The 17,828-nt window shown below is 33.8% G+C and overlaps 2 protein-coding genes across 5 annotated transcripts; both read left to right on the top strand.

The window, feature by feature from the left end:
* The first annotated feature begins 358 nt into the window (after positions 1-358).
* Positions 359-5,036, top strand: LOC120253861 (serine/threonine-protein kinase fray2). 2 transcript variants are annotated; one of them, XM_039262082.1, is made up of 11 exons: positions 359-575; positions 2,085-2,339; positions 2,727-2,851; positions 2,963-3,007; positions 3,118-3,199; positions 3,433-3,501; positions 3,572-3,742; positions 3,815-3,880; positions 4,231-4,368; positions 4,457-4,544; positions 4,923-5,036. In XM_039262082.1, exons 1-9 carry the CDS (start codon positions 417-419, stop codon positions 4,309-4,311), a joined length of 1,053 nt encoding a protein of 350 aa, XP_039118016.1. In that variant the 5' UTR covers positions 359-416; the 3' UTR covers positions 4,312-4,368; positions 4,457-4,544; positions 4,923-5,036. The 2 variants fall into 2 exon arrangements, with proteins under 2 accessions (XP_039118016.1, XP_039118012.1); XM_039262078.1 differs by having other exon boundaries at positions 360-575; positions 4,474-4,544.
* A 4,920-nt stretch (positions 5,037-9,956) lies between these two features.
* LOC120253847 (serine/threonine-protein kinase BLUS1-like) lies at positions 9,957-17,265 on the top strand. 3 transcript variants are annotated; one of them, XM_039262064.1, is made up of 20 exons: positions 9,957-10,134; positions 11,256-11,510; positions 11,896-12,020; positions 12,129-12,173; positions 12,284-12,365; positions 12,632-12,700; positions 12,773-12,943; positions 13,016-13,081; positions 13,519-13,587; positions 13,663-13,803; positions 13,896-13,966; positions 14,336-14,560; positions 15,317-15,426; positions 15,542-15,639; positions 15,718-15,759; positions 16,233-16,250; positions 16,323-16,371; positions 16,477-16,544; positions 16,776-16,831; positions 16,962-17,265. In XM_039262064.1, exons 1-20 carry the CDS (start codon positions 9,976-9,978, stop codon positions 17,017-17,019), a joined length of 1,977 nt encoding a protein of 658 aa, XP_039117998.1. In that variant the 5' UTR covers positions 9,957-9,975; the 3' UTR covers positions 17,020-17,265. The 3 variants fall into 3 exon arrangements, with proteins under 3 accessions (XP_039117998.1, XP_039117991.1, XP_039118007.1); XM_039262057.1 differs by having other exon boundaries at positions 16,131-16,250; XM_039262073.1 differs by lacking the exon at positions 16,233-16,250.
* The last annotated feature ends 563 nt before the right edge of the window (positions 17,266-17,828 follow it).

Raw genomic sequence — 17,828 nt, 5'->3', positions numbered from 1 at the left:
AATTTAACTTATTTTATTTTATTTTCACTTATCCTCTACTTCTGTTTGGAACCAAATAAAACTCGAAATTAAAAAAAAAAAAGCCTATTTAAACATACATACTTTCTTTTTTTAAAAAAATTTTTAAATCAATTTTTTTGTTTTTTTAAATTAAAAAAGATCTTTATATATATTCTCTCTCTTTTTTAAATCAAATCAAATTAAATTTATTTTTACTTATCCTCTACTTCTGTTTGGAACCAAATAAAACTTGAAATTTTAAAAAGCTCTATTTAAACATATATATATATATATATATATATATATATATTACGAACCAAAGAAATTAGCGCGAAAGCAGAGCTTCTTCTCCTTCCCTTTGTTTTGATTGAGGAGTTTTTGGGCGGGCGGTGGAAGGGAGGGATCTTTGGGGAGGAATGGAGAGGAGGAAGTATCCTATCAGGGCCGAGGATTATCGGCTTTGTGAGATGGTGGGCAAGGGCGGCAGCGCTACCGTTCATCGGGCGGTTTGTATTCCGCTTGATGAGGTTGTGGCCATCAAGATACTTGATTTTGAGAGGAATAATAGTGATTTGGTGAGTGTGTTTTCGGATCTGATTTCTTTTTTTCTTCTTCTCTTGCCCTTTTGATATGCTGCTTTTTGATCTGAAAAATTGTTACTTTTTGGGTTTGATTTAATTTTAGTTTGTGGTTTTTGTTTTCGGGTGTTAGATTTACAGATATTAGCTTATGTGGTGATGGTGGAGATTATAATGCGAGTTCTTTTGTGAATTTTTTGTTTGGGATTTTATGATTATTTGGTGAGTGTGTTTTCGGATCTGATCCTTCTTCTCTTGTCATTTGATCTCTTACTTTTTGATCTGAAAAATTGTTACTTTTTGGGTTTGATTTAATTTTAGTTAGGGTTTTTGTTTTTGGGTGTTAGATTTACAGATATTAGCTTATGTGGTGATGGTGGAGATTATAATGCGAGTTCTTTTGTGAATTTTTTGTTTGGGATTTTATGATTTTATTTTTGAGTGTTTGTAGGAGATATATAGTGATTTGGTGAGTGTGTTTTCGGATCTGATCACTTTTTTGCTTCTCTTGCCCTTTTGATCTGAAAAATTGTTACTTTTTGGGTTTGATTTCATTTTAGTTTGTGGTTTTTGTTTTCGGGTGTTAGATTTACAGAGATTAGCTTATGTGGTGATGGAGGAGATCATGATGCGAGTTATTTTGTGAATTTTTTGTTTGGGATTTGATGATTTTGTTTTTGAGTGTTTGTAGGAGATATATAGGGATTTACTAATGTGGTGTTCGTGAAGATTGTGATTTGAGTTTTTATGTGATCTTTTGGTTTCAAGGGATTTTCTTGTTAGAATCTTAATTTTAGCATATGATTACCTGTATCCAAAAAATCAAAGAAAAATCCTTGATTTTCTTTTTTTTCTGCTTATGGATTATGCATGCAGATAGGTCATTCTGGGACGGTTAAGGTTTATTAGGAGACCGATCAATGAAGTTTTTGTTTGATTCAGGGTGACATGTGAAAATTGTTAAGTTCTATTATTAATTGATTATTAAGCCAAGTGGGAAAGGAGATTTTTTTCTGCTTAACCTGTTGGATGCACAAGTTCTTACTTGAAATTTGCTACCTGTGTTTGGGGCTTAATGATCCACTGTGTGGACTACAGACTGAGCACATAAGTTTTGTGTTGGCGATTGTACACATCTAACTATATAATAAATTATGCATCTAAAATTTTATACAGTCTATAGTATGTGTCCATGTGATTTGTTTTTCTCCATTGCAAACAAGCAAGAATATGCTTTACCAAATTTCCATCATGCAGAATACTGTCTCCCTTTTCAGATAAATAGGGATTTTGATTTCTAGGAAGAAAGTTTATGTGATTAAAATATACCTGGTTTCTTTTCTTGTTGATCTCTCTTACAATTTCAGCTTATTTTCTTTTTGATGTCATTTAACTAGTGCTCGTGATGTATTTGATTTTGATAAACATCAGTATTAATATTTACTTAACTCAATTTATTTTCCTGTTACTCCGATTTCAGATTGTTAACATCTCTATTTTGTACAGAATACAATCTCCCATGAAGCAAAAACTATGATCTTGATTGACCATCCTAATGTTCTTAAGGCACATTGCTCCTTTGTGCATGGCCATGATTTGTGGATTGTCATGCCCTATATGGCTGGAGGTTCTTGCCATCACATTATGAACTCAGCATTTTCAAGTGGTTTTGAGGAAGTCATCATCGCAAGCATACTACGTGAAGTATTAAAAGGTCTGGAGTACCTCCATCAACATGGAGAAATGCATCGAGATATCAAGGTACGGATTCAAAACCTAGTGGCATCGGCTTGCATATGCATGTGATGGTTTACCTTCATTTTTTCTTATGCTGACATCCAGTATATTTTCGGATATATCTGTGGCCTAGTCATCCTTTGCGAAGTTTGTTGGTATCTGTTAGGATATTTGTTTGTTTGCCTCCTTGATGGATAAGTTCTCGAGTTCATCGGATTTTTTTATTATTTATTTTTAGTTTATTTTTCCAAAAGACTAATTATTTTTGCTACATCCCTCTATGAATTCATTTTCCCATCATAAATCTCTTTGTTGGCTGTCATTAAATTTTGCCTTTCAACATGTTCACTTTTAATTTTCTTGTTTCTCATCATGAGGTGCTGATCACTCTTGATTTTGTATTCTTGATAGGCTGGCAACATATTAGTTGATTCACGTGGTGGGATAAAGCTTGGAGATTTTGGAGTTTCTGCTTCCCTTTATGACTCAGGGGATCGACAACGCACGAGAAATACCTTCGTTGGAACACCTTGCTGGTATATAACGATTTTCATTTCTACTTAGAATTTATTTATGTTGTGCCATATCTGTGTGTCCTCCCATACATTGATTATGTTATGAAGTTGAGAGCCTAATTCTTTCTATAGGATGGCACCAGAGGTGCTGGAGCGATCGCGTGGATATGACTTCAAGTTAGTCTCCTAATTTTCTTTGTTTGCTCAATTCAGCTAATTACAGACAAGGGGAATTTAAACTCATGTTTGCTCTAACTGAAACAAGGATAAAATTAAATTTTCTGCAGGGCGGACATTTGGTCTTTTGGGATAACTGCTTTGGAGCTGGCTCATGGTCATCCCCCTTTCTCAAAATATCCTGCAATGAAGGTGAGACTTGGAATCTGATAAGATTATTGTCATTTGCACCAGAGCTCTTGAAAACGTTTCTCTGAATCCTCTTTGACATCTTTTGGATTTTTCACGACCTCTATGAAAATGATTATATTACTCAATGAGGTTGACTACTGGGAAGTTCCTATTGGTTCAAAGTGACATGAAAAGACAACTTGCACGCCTTTATAGGTTCAGCGGGGAGCTAACTAGCTATATTTACTTTGCAGGCGTTGCTTATGACGTTGCAGCATGCTCCACCTTGCCTTGAGGATGTTAAAAATAAGAAATTCTCGAGGGTATGTGTCTCTGAATTCTCCTCAACATCTTCTTTCGTTTTTTGTTCTTATGAAGTTGCTTTTGCTTTAGTCCTTCAAGCGCATGATCGCTATGTGCTTGGTCAAAGATCCTTCAAATAGGCCTACTGCTCAAAAGCTATTGAAGCATTCATTTTTCAAGCAAGCCAGATCCAGTGACTACATCTCCCGAAAAATTTTGGAAGGTCTACCCACTCTAGTTGGTCGCTATGAAGCACTAAGGGTAACTTACTCTATATCCATTACTTACATGTCATTTTTTGTCCAAATGTTTCAATGTCATATTTGATGTTAGGCCAAGGAAGAGGAATTGCTTGCACAAAAGAAAATGCCTGACGAGCAGAAGGAAGAACTATCTCAGGTTTGTTTTGGAACCCTTGTCCAAGTTTGAAATGTTTAAGGCATGCTTTATTCCAAGGTTGCAGAAGTTGTTAAAAGGTCAATATATAAGTTTACTAACATAGATTGCCTTGTCTCTCTACTCGCGTGTCCTTGATACTCAAATCTAGAGCAAATTTACCATTGCCTGCTTTTATGTAATGGAAAAATTAAAATTGTGATGACGTTATTAGACTGGAGATTTGGAAAACTTGCAGGCTTACTGGCTTTTTCGTACTAGTTTTGGTTTGCAGAAAATTGAGTAGCATTTGGTTGTTTCATATTTGTAGTGGTTGGTCTGGAGTTAATATTAACAGTTGATGCTTTCTGTAGAATGGATATAAAAGAGGCATCAGCTGCTGGAACTTTGATATCGAAGATTTAAAGGCACAGGCTTCACAGATAGAAGCGTGATTTCAATTCTCGCGTTTCAATCTATCATCCAGAAGTGGTTCTATTAGTGATGACATGGTGATACGTCTGTCGTTTTTTTTTTCTTTTTTTTTTAAATTTTTTTTTAATATATTTTTGAAAAAAAGCATTCTGAATGCATGCGAAGATGTTTCCAATTAACAGGAAAGTGATGTGGTGATGCCGAATAAGCTTGCGGCTCTTCCATCCCCTGATCAAGCCGGAGGCTATCAGAGGTCAGTTCTTACTAGACCTGCATTGATTCGTGATTCTCTTTGATCACTTATTCCTTTTGTTTTTGATGACTCTCCTATTCTGACTGCCAAACATACCAACTTCTCTGCTTTGACTGTCATAATGAAATGAAATCTTGCAAAAACCTAGAAATTTAAGATATTTTTGACAGGGCATGCTTTGTTCAATAGTATGGCACATGCGTTGGTGTTTTTTAGCTTTGACTTTATTCATTTAAGTCATGATCCATGGCATATGTTGTCATTTATGCTTATCTTTTACTTAGCAGATTTCGCAAAATGTTGCAGCACATTTCTTCATTGTTTTCTAGTCACTATAGTTAGTCTTTAGCATAACAAAAAATTTGATTTTTTCTCCAGATCTATCTCTGATGGGTTTGACAATGAGTCCAAGGCCTCTAGTTGTGGTGGTGATCAATATCCAACTCTGGATCACCAGACTTCAACAAGCAATTTTTTGGATTCTTTCTTCAGGTTCTTGTTCACCAGGCATTCATTTTCATTCAGTTTTGAGCTTTCAATTGCCTTGAATTCACTGGTTTGTATTGCATGTGAATGCTTAAATTAAACACTTATTTTTTGGATGTCAACAGTATGGATGATTTCAGGTTGACGTTGAAATGGATATATTTTCTAATTATTTGATAGATATACAAGATGGTTTACTTAGCTGTTATTCCATCCTTGAGATCAAAGGAACACTTACATCTCAGTATCTCAATACCTTTATTGATGTTTTTACTTTTTGGCGGTCCAATTAGTTTCATTTGAATGACACTTGATATACAGTATAACACCATTCAAAACGCAAATTGGTTTTATCAACATTCAATGTTACCTTTGCAACTCCTTTGTAAATTCTTGCAGTTACTGCTGTTAAGTTTCGCATACTATGTTACCACTTGATCAAGAAAGTTAGTTACTAGTGATGCTTTTTTTTTCAGAAAAAAAGAAAAAAGAAAAAATGGTGAGATGCATGTGATATTGAACTTTCTAGTTTACAAGTTATGTATGAAATCAGTCAAGGTTGATGAGGAATCACCGGTTGAGCTATTTGAAAGAATTGTCACAGTGCTGATGCTCAGAAAATTTCACCAAGAACTTCAAGATCACTGAAAAGCGACGATCTCGATCACTGTGCAGGTATCCTTTTGATTATCCTCAAACTCTTTCTAAGAAAAATTGGGAGAAAGTATTTTTTTTTGACCTATAATTTGCACAACAGACAACTGTTTTTTTTTACTCAGGATCAATGAAACCTTAATCTGAGTCAAATACTCTTTCTCTATCATTAGCATTATACTTGTCAATACCAAACAAAGATAGTTGATGTCTGATCCACTGTCACAACACTTCAAGTTTCCTTGAAGGAGCCTAATTAATGCCTCTTTTAATTCTTATAATTAATCTTGCTTTTCGATACAGTTAATGGTTTCAGAAATGGCTAAATTAGTAAAATCATTGCTACTTTGAACGAACAACGGAACCCTAATTATCCAAATCTATACCGTCTATGTTCTTTGAAGGATTAAAGAAACCGTAATTAATTTAATTTCTCGACAACCTAAAAGCCATAGAGTCATTCAATTGAAATTTTCTCCAATTAGACTGTTCTCAAGTCCATGCATCAATTTGTGCCCTAATTGTCTTCAAATTTTCATTGTTTTTTCTCAGATTGACCGAGATGAACAGCAGAGAATATTTGGAACAACATGAAGCAAAACCTCCGGGAGAAAACTTCTTGAACTTTTGCTTTCCCTAAGAAATTTGTGATATGCCCTAACAATGGCATAATTTTTATTTTTCTTTCTTGTAATCAACATCTTGATTATACCATCAATTATAAATTCTCAGTTGTATGTTTCATCATAAGCCCTTTAAGCTCTGAAAATGAATGCATTATTATCAGAGGGTACAAAAGATAAAATCATATGATATATTTTGTGATGGTGTACAATGGAATAATTTTTTTTCCTTTATTTTTCCAGATATTCCTCAGTTTTAATCTGATGCATTGAATTTTTGGGTAATGAATGTCTGCTGTTGAATTTTATTAGTGGTTGGATGGGGAGTTTGATGGAGAGTAAAATTGGAGTTCTCTTTGCATAATTACCCTTGCTAATTGTAGAGTTGTAAATTTACCATTTTAATTTTATATATATAACTTGGAAAATTAAAAAAAAAAAACCCTCTGGTTTCCCACTTTTGCGGATTAAGGATAGAGATAATTTCATTTTTATATCATGTTGTTTTTCCAACTAGTAAAAAAAGAAAAAAATTGTTAATGCGTTAACCGCTGCTTACGTGGCGAGAGCAAAGTCACCAAAGCTATTTGTGATTTATTCCAAGGTCTTCTCAAATGCTGAAACAATAAACTACTAATTAAACCACCTCCAATGCATCTTCAGCTTCCTCATGTCAATATTCCGGCCATGTCCTTGAACAACAACGCCGGCCACTGTGACGGCAATATCAGTGATATGGCCCCCATCATTTGATGAATTTTCTCATACTTTTAAAGCTTATGCACTTTGTAGTGATAAGAAAACCAAAAGAGTCATATAAGAGCTCAGAGTTTGAGCATTCATCAATACTTGCAAACATAAAGAAGATGTTTACCAATGATCAATATGTCTATTGGTAGTCGGGTCCTCATTAGAATCCTTCACAAGTGATGAGAGTTCGAATCATGGGTGAGGATACATTTCTGGGAGTGTGAGTAATGGTTGTGTGCGGGTTATTCTAACACCCATGTGTACTTGGGCTCTACCCAAAGTGATCCACATTTGCAACATCCAAAGGGTGGGTATTCTTGATTCAATAGATTCTTGTGTTTTTGCGAGGTGTCACTTGAAATTTAGGTCACTGATAATTGAAGGGCCGGATGGAAACAAACCAATGTGGAAGTTTAACATTGTCTATTAAAGAAATTTGTACTTAAAGATTTAGATATCGAGAATGATTAAGAAAGCGAAAAAAAAAGAGTACCTTTCAATAAGAGAAAATGAAGTTATATTATATATATATATATATATATATTTTTTTTGTCGCATAACATTAATCATATTTTATGTGATTGGATGATTTTGCCCTTGCCATGTAAGCTATAACTCTTGTTTGTTAGCTGGAAAACCGCATGATATAAAAACGAAAAAAATCTCTCAAAAGAGGGAAACATAGCCACTAATATATGAACTCTTATTTTCTACAAACATTCATATTATTTGTTGCCTGTTCCTCTCTGTCTTTCTCTCATATTTGCACCATTATATGAGCACTAATTTTCTAAGCCCGTTAATGTTTTCTCATATATATATATATATATATTTAGTGAACCTGCGATGCATATGGCATTTCTGAACATTTTTCAATCCTTATACATATTAGTCCTTATTATTAGTACTATTTATTAGACCAAAGTCTATGTATATAAATCTGAGCTTTAAAATGATTTATATGTAGTAATTCTTTTCATATGCGTCTATATATATATATATATATATTTGTCCTATTACTATTATGATATCGACTTGAGAGGATTATATAAACTAAACAAAAAAAATAATGAATGTATGGTAAGTACCCTCATTTAAAGTGTGGACTGTGGGTTCAATGGTCCTCCTTAAAACAAACAAAAAGGACTGGTGTTAATTGACAATTAGCAGTTGACAAAAATATATTTACTATATTTTATGTTGTTTACTTTTTATTTATTATTATGATGATAATTATTATTTTGCAAGAGATAAATAGATATACATATATGTGAAAAAATCTTCAATGTTCTCACTAATATTGTTAGGGAAAGTTACTGAATACTCCTTCCATGTATATATATATTTGCTAAGATCATATAATTCCTCTATGTTTTCATTAGGATGATATAATCCCTCCAACTTTCTATTTACATTCTAGTCTTTATTAATTAATTATTTATTTATTTTATTCAATTTCCATTTTTTACCAAAGTGCATGTGGCCTAATTATATCCCGGGTCCTTTCGTTTGGGAGAAACATGAATTCGATTTCATAACCGGGAGGTGTTGGTGTTTATCACCTTACTTAAAAAAAATCATATATTTTTAATATTTTAATAAAAATATTGAAAAACCTCTTAACATAAAGTGACGTCAGGCCTAAGTGATGCTTAGGCATGAACCTAACGGCACAAGTGCAAGGTCGGCAAGCAAAAAACCAGGGGAAATTATATAATTTTATTTTTATTCAAATTAAAAATAAAAATTTTAAAAACCAGATATAATTTAAGAATCTGATAAATTTATAGGATCATTTAGAAAATTAAAAGCATGGACGATATTTATTACAATTTTTTTTTAAAAAAAAATAAACCATATTCATTAAATAAAACAACAAAGTACAAAAACAACCTTATAAAGTTGTTTTAAAAAACAACCTTATAAAGTTAAAGTACAATAACAAAATAGTCCACTAAAACACAACTAGAAAAACAAAAAAAAATAAATAATAAAAAAAAATAAAACAACCCACAAAAATATTATTGAGAACTACAAGATAACACGGGAACAACAGTAAAGTGATTTACTATTATTTTTTTTATTATATATATATATATATGTTTTAGAAAAGCGACAATCATCAGGGACATGTACGTGTGAAGAACAAGGCTCAACGCCGACCCACGTGCCCTCTCTTTTAATCGAACAGTTCAGCACTATTATGTCAACAATATTTCTGTGCATTATTTATAAGCACAGTAAAAAGAGTGGGATGTACAGTATTTTAATTTAAACCACGCAATCAATCTCAGCCCAATAACTGAAACAATTTCAACAGTTGTTTGTGCACTATTTATTTATAAGCACAATAAGAAGTGGGATACACAGTATTTTAATCTAAATCAAAACTAAACTAATCAACCCATCCCTAAACCAAAATTTCGACTCACTGTAGCGCAATTAAAGTTACTGTGCTCACCTGAGGACGTTCAACCAACATCCGCAGATGATGTTTACCCATATATATATATTTTTTATTTTATTTTATTTATTATATACATATAAATATAAGATATATATATATATATATATATATATATATATATATATAGAACCCAACTAACTTTGAGAATTAAGCTCCTCAACTGGCGCGCTTTCAATTACGAATCAAACGACCAGCGCGAAAGCACCGCTCCTTCTCTTCCCCGGCTCACGAGAATCCCAATCCCAATCCCAATCCAATCTCTTCTAGGATTTCCTCCAATCCATTCCCAACCTCTCGTCTCCCGTGATCCTCTCCTCTCCTTTGATTTCCCCACTTTCCTCCTCTTCCTCAATCTCCTACACCTTATCTCTCATTTCTCTATGTTTTTCTAGGTTTTTCCCTATTGAGGATTTTTGGGCGGGCGGTGGAAGGGGGGGATCTTTGGGGAGGAATGGAGAGGAGGAAGTATCCTATCAGGGCCGAGGATTATCAGCTCCATGAGATGGTGGGCAAGGGCGCCAGCGCTACCGTTCATCGGGCGGTTTGTATTCCGCTTGATGAGGTTGTGGCCATCAAGATACTTGATTTTGAGAGGAATAATAGTGATTTGGTGAGTGTGTTTTTGGATCTGATATCATTGTTGCTTCTCTTGCCCTTTTGATCTGCTGCTTTTTTATCTGAAAAATTGATACTTTTTGGGTTTGGTTTCTTTTTAGTTTGGGTTTTTGTTTTTGGGTGTTAGATTTACAGAGATTAGCTTTTGTGGTGATGGTGGAGATCATGATGCGAGTTATTTTGTGAATTTTTTGTTTGTGAGTGTTTGTTGGAGATATGTAGGGATTTGCTGATCATGAGGTTTGTGAAGATTGCGATTTTTTTAGTTTTTTTGTAGTTTTTTGAGATTTGATGATTTTGTTTTTGAGTGTTTGTTGGAGATATATAGGGATTTACTAATGTGGTGATCGTGAAGATTGTGATTTGAGTTTTTATGTGATCTTTTTGTTTCGAGGGGTTTTCTTGTTAGAATCTTAATTTTAGCATATGTTTACATGTGTCCAAAGAAATGAAAGAAAAATCCTAGATTTTTTTTTTGCTGCTTATGGATTATACATGCAGATAGGTCATTCTGGGACAGTTAAAAGAAGAAGGAGGATTTTTTTTGTTTGATTCAGGGTGAGATGTGAAAATTGTGAGGTTCTATTATTAATTGGTTGGAAGCTCGACCTCTGTTGAATGTAGCAGTCCATTAGCCAAGAGGGAAAGGAGATTTCTTTCTCCTAAAGCTGTTGGATGTACAACTTTTTATTTGAAATTTACTACCTGTGTTTGGGCTTACTGATTCACTGTGTGGACGGCAGACTGAGCACATAAGTTTTGTGTTGGCGATTGTACACATCTAACTATATAAATTGTGCATCTAGAATTTTATACAGTTAATCAAACAAGCAAGCATATGCTTTACCAACTTTCCATCATGCGGAATACTGTTTGCCTTTTCAGATAAATAGGGATTATGATTTCTAGGAAGAAAGTTTATGTGATTAAAATATAACAGGTTTCTATTCTTGTTGATCTCTCTTACAATTTCAGCTTATTTTCTTTTTGATGTCATTTAACTAGTGCTTGTGATGTATTCGATACTGATGATTATCAGTATTAATATTTACTTAAAAAACAATTTATTTTCCTGTTACTCAGATTTCAGATTGTTAACTACTCTGTTTTGCACAGAATACAATCTCCCGTGAAGCAAAAACTATGATCTTGATTGACCATCCTAATGTTCTTAAGGCACATTGCTCCTTTGTGCATGGCCATGATTTGTGGGTTGTCATGCCCTATATGGCTGGAGGGTCTTGCCTTCACATTATGAAGTCTGCATTTTCAAGTGGTTTTGAGGAAGTCATCATCGCAAGCATACTACGTGAAGTATTAAAAGGCCTGGAGTACCTCCATCAACATGGAGAAATACATCGAGATATAAAGGTATGGATTCAAAACCTAGAGGCATCCGCTTGCACATGCATGTGATGGTTTACCCTCATTTTTCCTTATGCTGACATCATGTAGTTTTTCGGATATATCTGTGGCCTAGTCATATTTAGCGAAGTTTGTTGGTTTCTGTTAGAATATTTGTTTGTTTGCCTCCTTGATGGATAAGTTCTCAAGTTCATTAGATAATTTTTGTTTTTTTTCATTTTCTTTTTTCCAAAAGACTAATTTTTTTTGCTACATGCCTCTATAAATTCATTTTCCCATCATAAATCTTTTTGTTGGCCGTCTAAATTTTGCGTTTCAACATGTTGACTTTTAATTTTCCTGTTTCTCATGATGAAGTGCTGATCACTCTTGATTTCATATTCTTGTGTAGGCTGGCAACATATTAGTTGATTCACGTGGTGGGATAAAGCTTGGAGATTTTGGAGTTTCTGCTTCCCTTTATGACTCAGGGGATCGACAACGCACGAGAAATACCTTCGTTGGAACACCTTGCTGGTATATAACAATTTTCATTTCTACTTATAATTTATTTATGTTCAGTCAGATCTTTGTGTCCCATGCATTGATTATGTTATGAAGTTGAGAGCCTAATTCTCTCTATAGGATGGCGCCAGAGGTGCTGGAGCAACTGCGTGGATATGACTTCAAGTTAGTCTCCTAATTTTCTTTGTTTGTTCAATTCAGCTAATTACAGATAAGGGGAATTTAAACGCATGTTTGCTCTCACTGAAACAAGTATAAAATTAAATTTTCTGCAGGGCGGACATTTGGTCTTTTGGGATAACTGCTTTGGAGCTGGCTCATGGTCATGCCCCTTTCTCAAAATATCCTCCAATGAAGGTGGGGTTTGGAATCTGATAAGATTATTGTCATTTGCAACAGAACTCTTAAAAACTTTTCTCTGAATCCTCTTGAATTCTTTTGGATTTGTCACGACCTATATGAAAATGATTATATTACTCAATGAGGTTGACTACTGGGAACATGGTTGAATCAGGAGTTTTCAGGAGGGTGATGTTGCTCGATGTGACATGAAAAGACAACCTTGCATGTCTTTAATCTTTATAGCTTCAGCGGGGAGTTAACTAGCTTTACTCACTTTGCAGGTGTTGCTCATGACCTTGCAGCATGCTCCACCTTGCCTTGAGGAAGTTAAAAATAAGAGATTCTCGAGGGTATGCCTCTCTGAATTCTCCTCAACATCTTCGTTCGGTTTTTTTCTTCTTATGAAATTGCTTTTTCTTTAGTCCTTCAAGCACATGATCGCTATGTGCTTGGTCAAAGATCCTTCAAAAAGGCCTACTGCCCAAAAGCTATTGAAGCAGTCATTTTTCAAGCAAGCCAGATCCAGTGACTACATCTCCCGAAAAATTTTGGAAGGTCTACCTGCTCTAGGTGATCGCTATGAAGCACTAAGGGTAGCTTACTCTATATCCATTACTCACATGTCATTGTTTGGCCAAATGTTTCATTGTCATATTTGATGTTAGGCCAAGGAGGAGGAATTGCTTGCACAAAAGAAAATGCCTGATGAGCAGAAGGAAGAACTATCTCAGGTTTGTTTTGGAACCCTGGTCCAAGTTTGAAATGTTTAAGGCACGCTGATGGTGTTTATTCCAAGGTTGCAGATGTTGTTGATGTTAGATATACATACATACACAAGTATACATCTGTACATACATATATCTAACTGTACATACATATATCTAACAGTTGAAAGGTCGATATATAAGTTTACTAACGTAGATTGCCTTGTCCCTAAACTCGCGTTTCCTCAATACTCAAATTTAGAGCAACTTTACCATTGCTTGCTTTTATGTAATGGAAAATTTTAAATTGTGTCTACGTTATTAGAAGGGAGATTTGGAAAACCTACAGGCTTACTGGCTATCTCGTACTAGTTGTGGTTTGCAGAAAATTTAGCAGCATTTGGTCGTTTCATATTTATACTGGTTGGTCTGGAGTTAATATTAACACTTGATGCTTTCTGTAGAATGAATATAAAAGAGGCATCAGCAGCTGGAACTTTGATATCGAAGATTTAAAGGCACAAGCTTCACTGGTATAAGAGTGATTTTCAATTCTCACGTTTTAATCTGTCATCATCCTTCTTAACTCAAACTTTTTGTTTTTTCAGATTTCTGACAGTGAAGATAGCCTCCCAGGTAAATACCTAGATAGGAGTCCAAGTTCTATGTTTGAGCTTGTTTCTGTTCAAGAAAATATGCCCGATGACAATGCATTGTTTTCCAGAAGTGGTTCCATTAGTGATGACATGGTAATACGTCTGTCGTCTTGGGATTTTTTATTTTAATATATTTTTGAAGAAAAGCATTCTGAATTGCATGCGAAGATGTTTCCAATTAACAGGAAAGTGACGTGGTGATGCCGAATAAGCTTGCGGCTTTTCCATCACCTGATCAAGCCGGAGGCTATCAGAGGCCAGTTCTTACTTGACCTGCATTGATTCATGATTCTCTTGATTACTTTATTCCTTTTGTTTTTGATGGCTCCCCTATTCTGACTGCCAAACATATCAACTTCTCTGCTTTGACTGTCATAATGAAATCTTGCTAAAACATAGAAATTTAAGATATTTCTGACATGGCATGCTTTGTTCAATATTATGGCACATGCCTTCGTGCTTTTTAGCTATGACTTTATTCATTAGTGATGATCCATGGCATATGTTGTCATTTATGCTTATCTTTTACTTAGCAGATTTCACAAAATATTGCATCACATTTCTTCATTGTTTCTAGTCACTATGGATAGTCTTTAGCATAACAAAAAATTGATTCTTTCTCCAGATCTGTCTCTGATGTGTTTGACAATGAGTCCAAGGCATCTAGCTCTGGTGGTGATCAATATCCAACTCTAAATAGTTTGCAGACATGTAGCAATCATGGCAACTCTGGATCACCAGACGCCAATGAGAAATTTTTTGAATGTGCACCAACTCATGCTTGTCATGAACGGAGAACATCTTCGGGTTCTTGTTCACCAGGCATTCCTCCCTTATCAAAAGCAGATAGGTTTGGCCACTTCCTCTCATATATGACAATTGTTAAATATCCTAAATGATCCTGATGTATCAAGCTTGAATCTAGTCTGTTATTGTGCCCATACAGGACTGTCTTGCCTCTACTGAGAATTTTCGTTTACATGGTTTTGGTTCTCGTGGATTACAGTTTTGCAATTACCTGCATCTGATGTACCTTGTTCATTGATTGCATGATGAATATGGAAAATCAGATTTTGACTCTTTTGCTAATTTTTAGTCCCTTTTCCAATAAAATACATTTTTTTTAAGATTTCTTTTCACTTTTTGGCATTGATCAATAGCTTACTGATGTTCAGAACATAGATTTATTTTCTTTTTAAGTGTTGTCTTGAAAAAAGTAATATGATCTTTCATAGTAGAGCAAATTTGTCATATTTAGTGGTACATGTCTACAATGGCGGTACATTTAACCATTTAGTCATTGTTTTAAAAGCCTTAGTCCTATATTTAGAGGAAGGTAATCTGTTTTGTGGGTAAGAAGCTGAGGCATTCATTTCATTTAGTTCAACTACAAATTTTCATCTTATAGTATGCTAATAGATTTGCCCTAGACTTCCTCCAAGATTTTTGATTTTTCAGTTTTAGCTGGCTGAGTTTAATACTACTGTGGCCCTTTTTCACCCCGGCCTTTAGTTATCTGGTTAAGGTTATCTTTTCATTTGCTCTAGTTTTTTCACTTATTTTGAACTTTTTCACATGCTGCATTTGACTTCATTCTCTTCAACAGTTTTAAGCAACAAACTCAGGTTCAGAGCATCTGCAGTGGAGGAGGATCCCTCGGAGTGAATGACTCTCCCCATGAAGCAATAGCCAAAGCAGTCAAGCCTCCAGGAAAGGGTAAGCCTTTTTTTTTCTCTTTTTATTCTATGCAAATATTTTCTTATTACATAACTTTTCCGTTCTCCTGTTTTGTCGTATGATCCATGTTCTTATATTAGCAATGTTGCTGCAGTAACCAGTGCGGAAGACCTTGAAGATAAATCAAAAGTTCCAGTGGTGCAACAAAAGGGACGTTTCAAAGTGACATCTGAGAGTGTTGATATGGACAAGGCATGTCACCGGCCTTTGTGACATAATTAGTGCTGAAATATTGTGAGTTTGAACTGATGATTGTGTTTTTCCTTTCAGGCCCTTCCACCTCTTAGCCTTCCAAAAAGTCATAGTATGCAGGTTAGCAGCATATTATAGTTCGTCCTTTCTTGAAACTTCAGTCTGTTCTTAATGTTGCTTCTGGAAGAGAGTATTATTCGCAGTTGTGAAAACAGAGACAAAAACATAATGCTGTCAGCCTAGCTGAAATAATCTGTGAAAAACATTGACTAACACTATGCTTATGAGTAATATCAGCTTGCATTGCACTTTGTGTTTCATGCAAACAAATTGAGTAATTTCTGGACATCATTGCTTCAACTCATAGTTTTCTTGATATTTCCCTTCTAAATTGTTAATATTTTGACATGTGAAAGAAGTTAAAACCAGATTTGTAAGATTATGTTTGCTTCTTCCATACATGTTTAATTTAGAAGTCACCTGCAATGCAGGTGATTTCTCCACTTCCCACACTGTGTGCATCATCGCCATCTGATCTTACATCAAATATTCCTAGCTACTCACTTTTTCTGCAGTTGAATTCTATTTTGCAGGCAAATATTCAGCAAAGGGTATGAAAATATATCAACTAATGCCAGTTAGATTATCACTATTTTCTTTATTTACTGTGGTTCTTTTAACAGGATAATATTCTTGGTTTGATGAAGCAATTGTGTGCCGGTGACTCTTCGGGTATTACTCGAGTTTACTCATACCTCATTCGATATTTTTAATTCTGAACCACCATCCCCACCACAAAACAAAAACGAAAACTGAATAAACTAACAATTTGTGCAGCCAACCAATCAACTGAAGGATCATGTCTAGTATCACCTGGTGCTGGTGCTGTGACAGATAAATTATCAGTAAGTTAACAACATATGTATCTCTTGTTGCATAAGTTTATCTCAAATTACATAACTTTGTTACTTCACAATGTAATTATGATATACTCCTATTTGCTTTTTGCTTTTCTTTTTAATTTTTTTGAAATCTATGAACTTAGAAATAATCTCTACATCAATCTAGAAATTAACATTTTTTTTTGCAAATGTCCAAACATTTTACTAATCCATTTGCATGCATGTTTATTGCAGCTGGAAAATGAAAGGGAGAAAGATTTAATTCAAGAGCTTACAGCTCTGCAACTGAGGTAGCTACATATAATGAATGAAATTAACTCACTTTTCATCATTTTATTCTTTTCTGAAACAGTATGATATTAAGCGAGTAACATATAAATTTATAATGATAATTTAAATTCACTTCGTTGTGCGATGTAGGTATATTTGTTTGCAGGAAGAAGTACAAAAACTGAAACCAAGAAATGCTCAGATTTGATGAAGATTTTTTATGTAACATAAAAGTAGGAAAAATAATAAATTAAAACCAAAGGTTATAGATTCAAATTGCCTCATCTCCTATGGTTCTTGAATGTCATTAGCTTCACTTGGAGATTAGTATATATATATATATATATATTACTCATGTATATACGTTTGTGTATTCTTGAATTATTCTCATATAAGTGGTGGTGTATATTAGTATTTCCAAGTTTGTCATTGCTGTAAATGTGAAACATTTTGGTTCAAGTTTAATACATTGTATTTATGTGAATACCCCAATTGGCAAATTTAATACTTTTGAGGATATATATATATATATATGCAATTTTATAATAGTAATTTATCATGTTAACTCAAATAGATACTAGACATTCTTCCTGAGTTTTGCATAAATAAATAAGTACAATTAAAATTTTTTTAATTATTAATATCATAAGTAATATAAAAAAAACTTAAATATAATTAAAAATTTTAAATTTGTTCTTTGAAACAGGAGCAGATTATAAAAATAATATAATTAAACAACTCATACAAGGATTTTGTATACTTCAGATTTTAAAGGTTTTATGGATATTTATTGCATAAATAAATAAGTACAATTAAAGTTTTTTCTATTATTAATATCATAAATAATATATATAAATACTTAAATATAATTAAAAATTTAAATTTATTCCTTCAAATACTCTGGGAGTATATTATAAAAATAATATAATTAAACAACTCATAGTATAAATAAATAAGTGCAATTAAAAATTTTCAATTATTAATATCATAAGTAATATAAATAAAAACTTAAATATA

This window comes from Dioscorea cayenensis, chromosome 3 (genome assembly GCF_009730915.1).
Source record: "Dioscorea cayenensis subsp. rotundata cultivar TDr96_F1 chromosome 3, TDr96_F1_v2_PseudoChromosome.rev07_lg8_w22 25.fasta, whole genome shotgun sequence".
NCBI lineage: Eukaryota > Viridiplantae > Streptophyta > Magnoliopsida > Dioscoreales > Dioscoreaceae > Dioscorea > Dioscorea cayenensis.
This window is presented reverse-complemented; position numbering and strand designations above follow the sequence as displayed.

Bases quoted from the DNA above. Each gene is read 5' to 3' on its own strand.
- LOC120253861 (XM_039262082.1), top strand. From the start codon at position 417: ATGGAGAGGAGGAAGTATCCTATCAGGGCCGAGGATTATCGGCTTTGT. The intron at 2,852-2,962 runs GTATATAACGAT...TTCTTTCTATAG, and splicing joins TTCGTTGGAACACCTTGCTG to GATGGCACCAGAGGTGCTGG. The intron at 3,743-3,814 runs GTAACTTACTCT...ATTTGATGTTAG, and splicing joins GTCGCTATGAAGCACTAAGG to GCCAAGGAAGAGGAATTGCT.
- LOC120253847 (XM_039262057.1), top strand. From the start codon at position 9,976: ATGGAGAGGAGGAAGTATCCTATCAGGGCCGAGGATTATCAGCTCCAT. The intron at 10,135-11,255 runs GTGAGTGTGTTT...TGTTTTGCACAG, and splicing joins AGAGGAATAATAGTGATTTG to AATACAATCTCCCGTGAAGC. The intron at 12,701-12,772 runs GTATGCCTCTCT...CTTTTTCTTTAG, and splicing joins AAAATAAGAGATTCTCGAGG to TCCTTCAAGCACATGATCGC.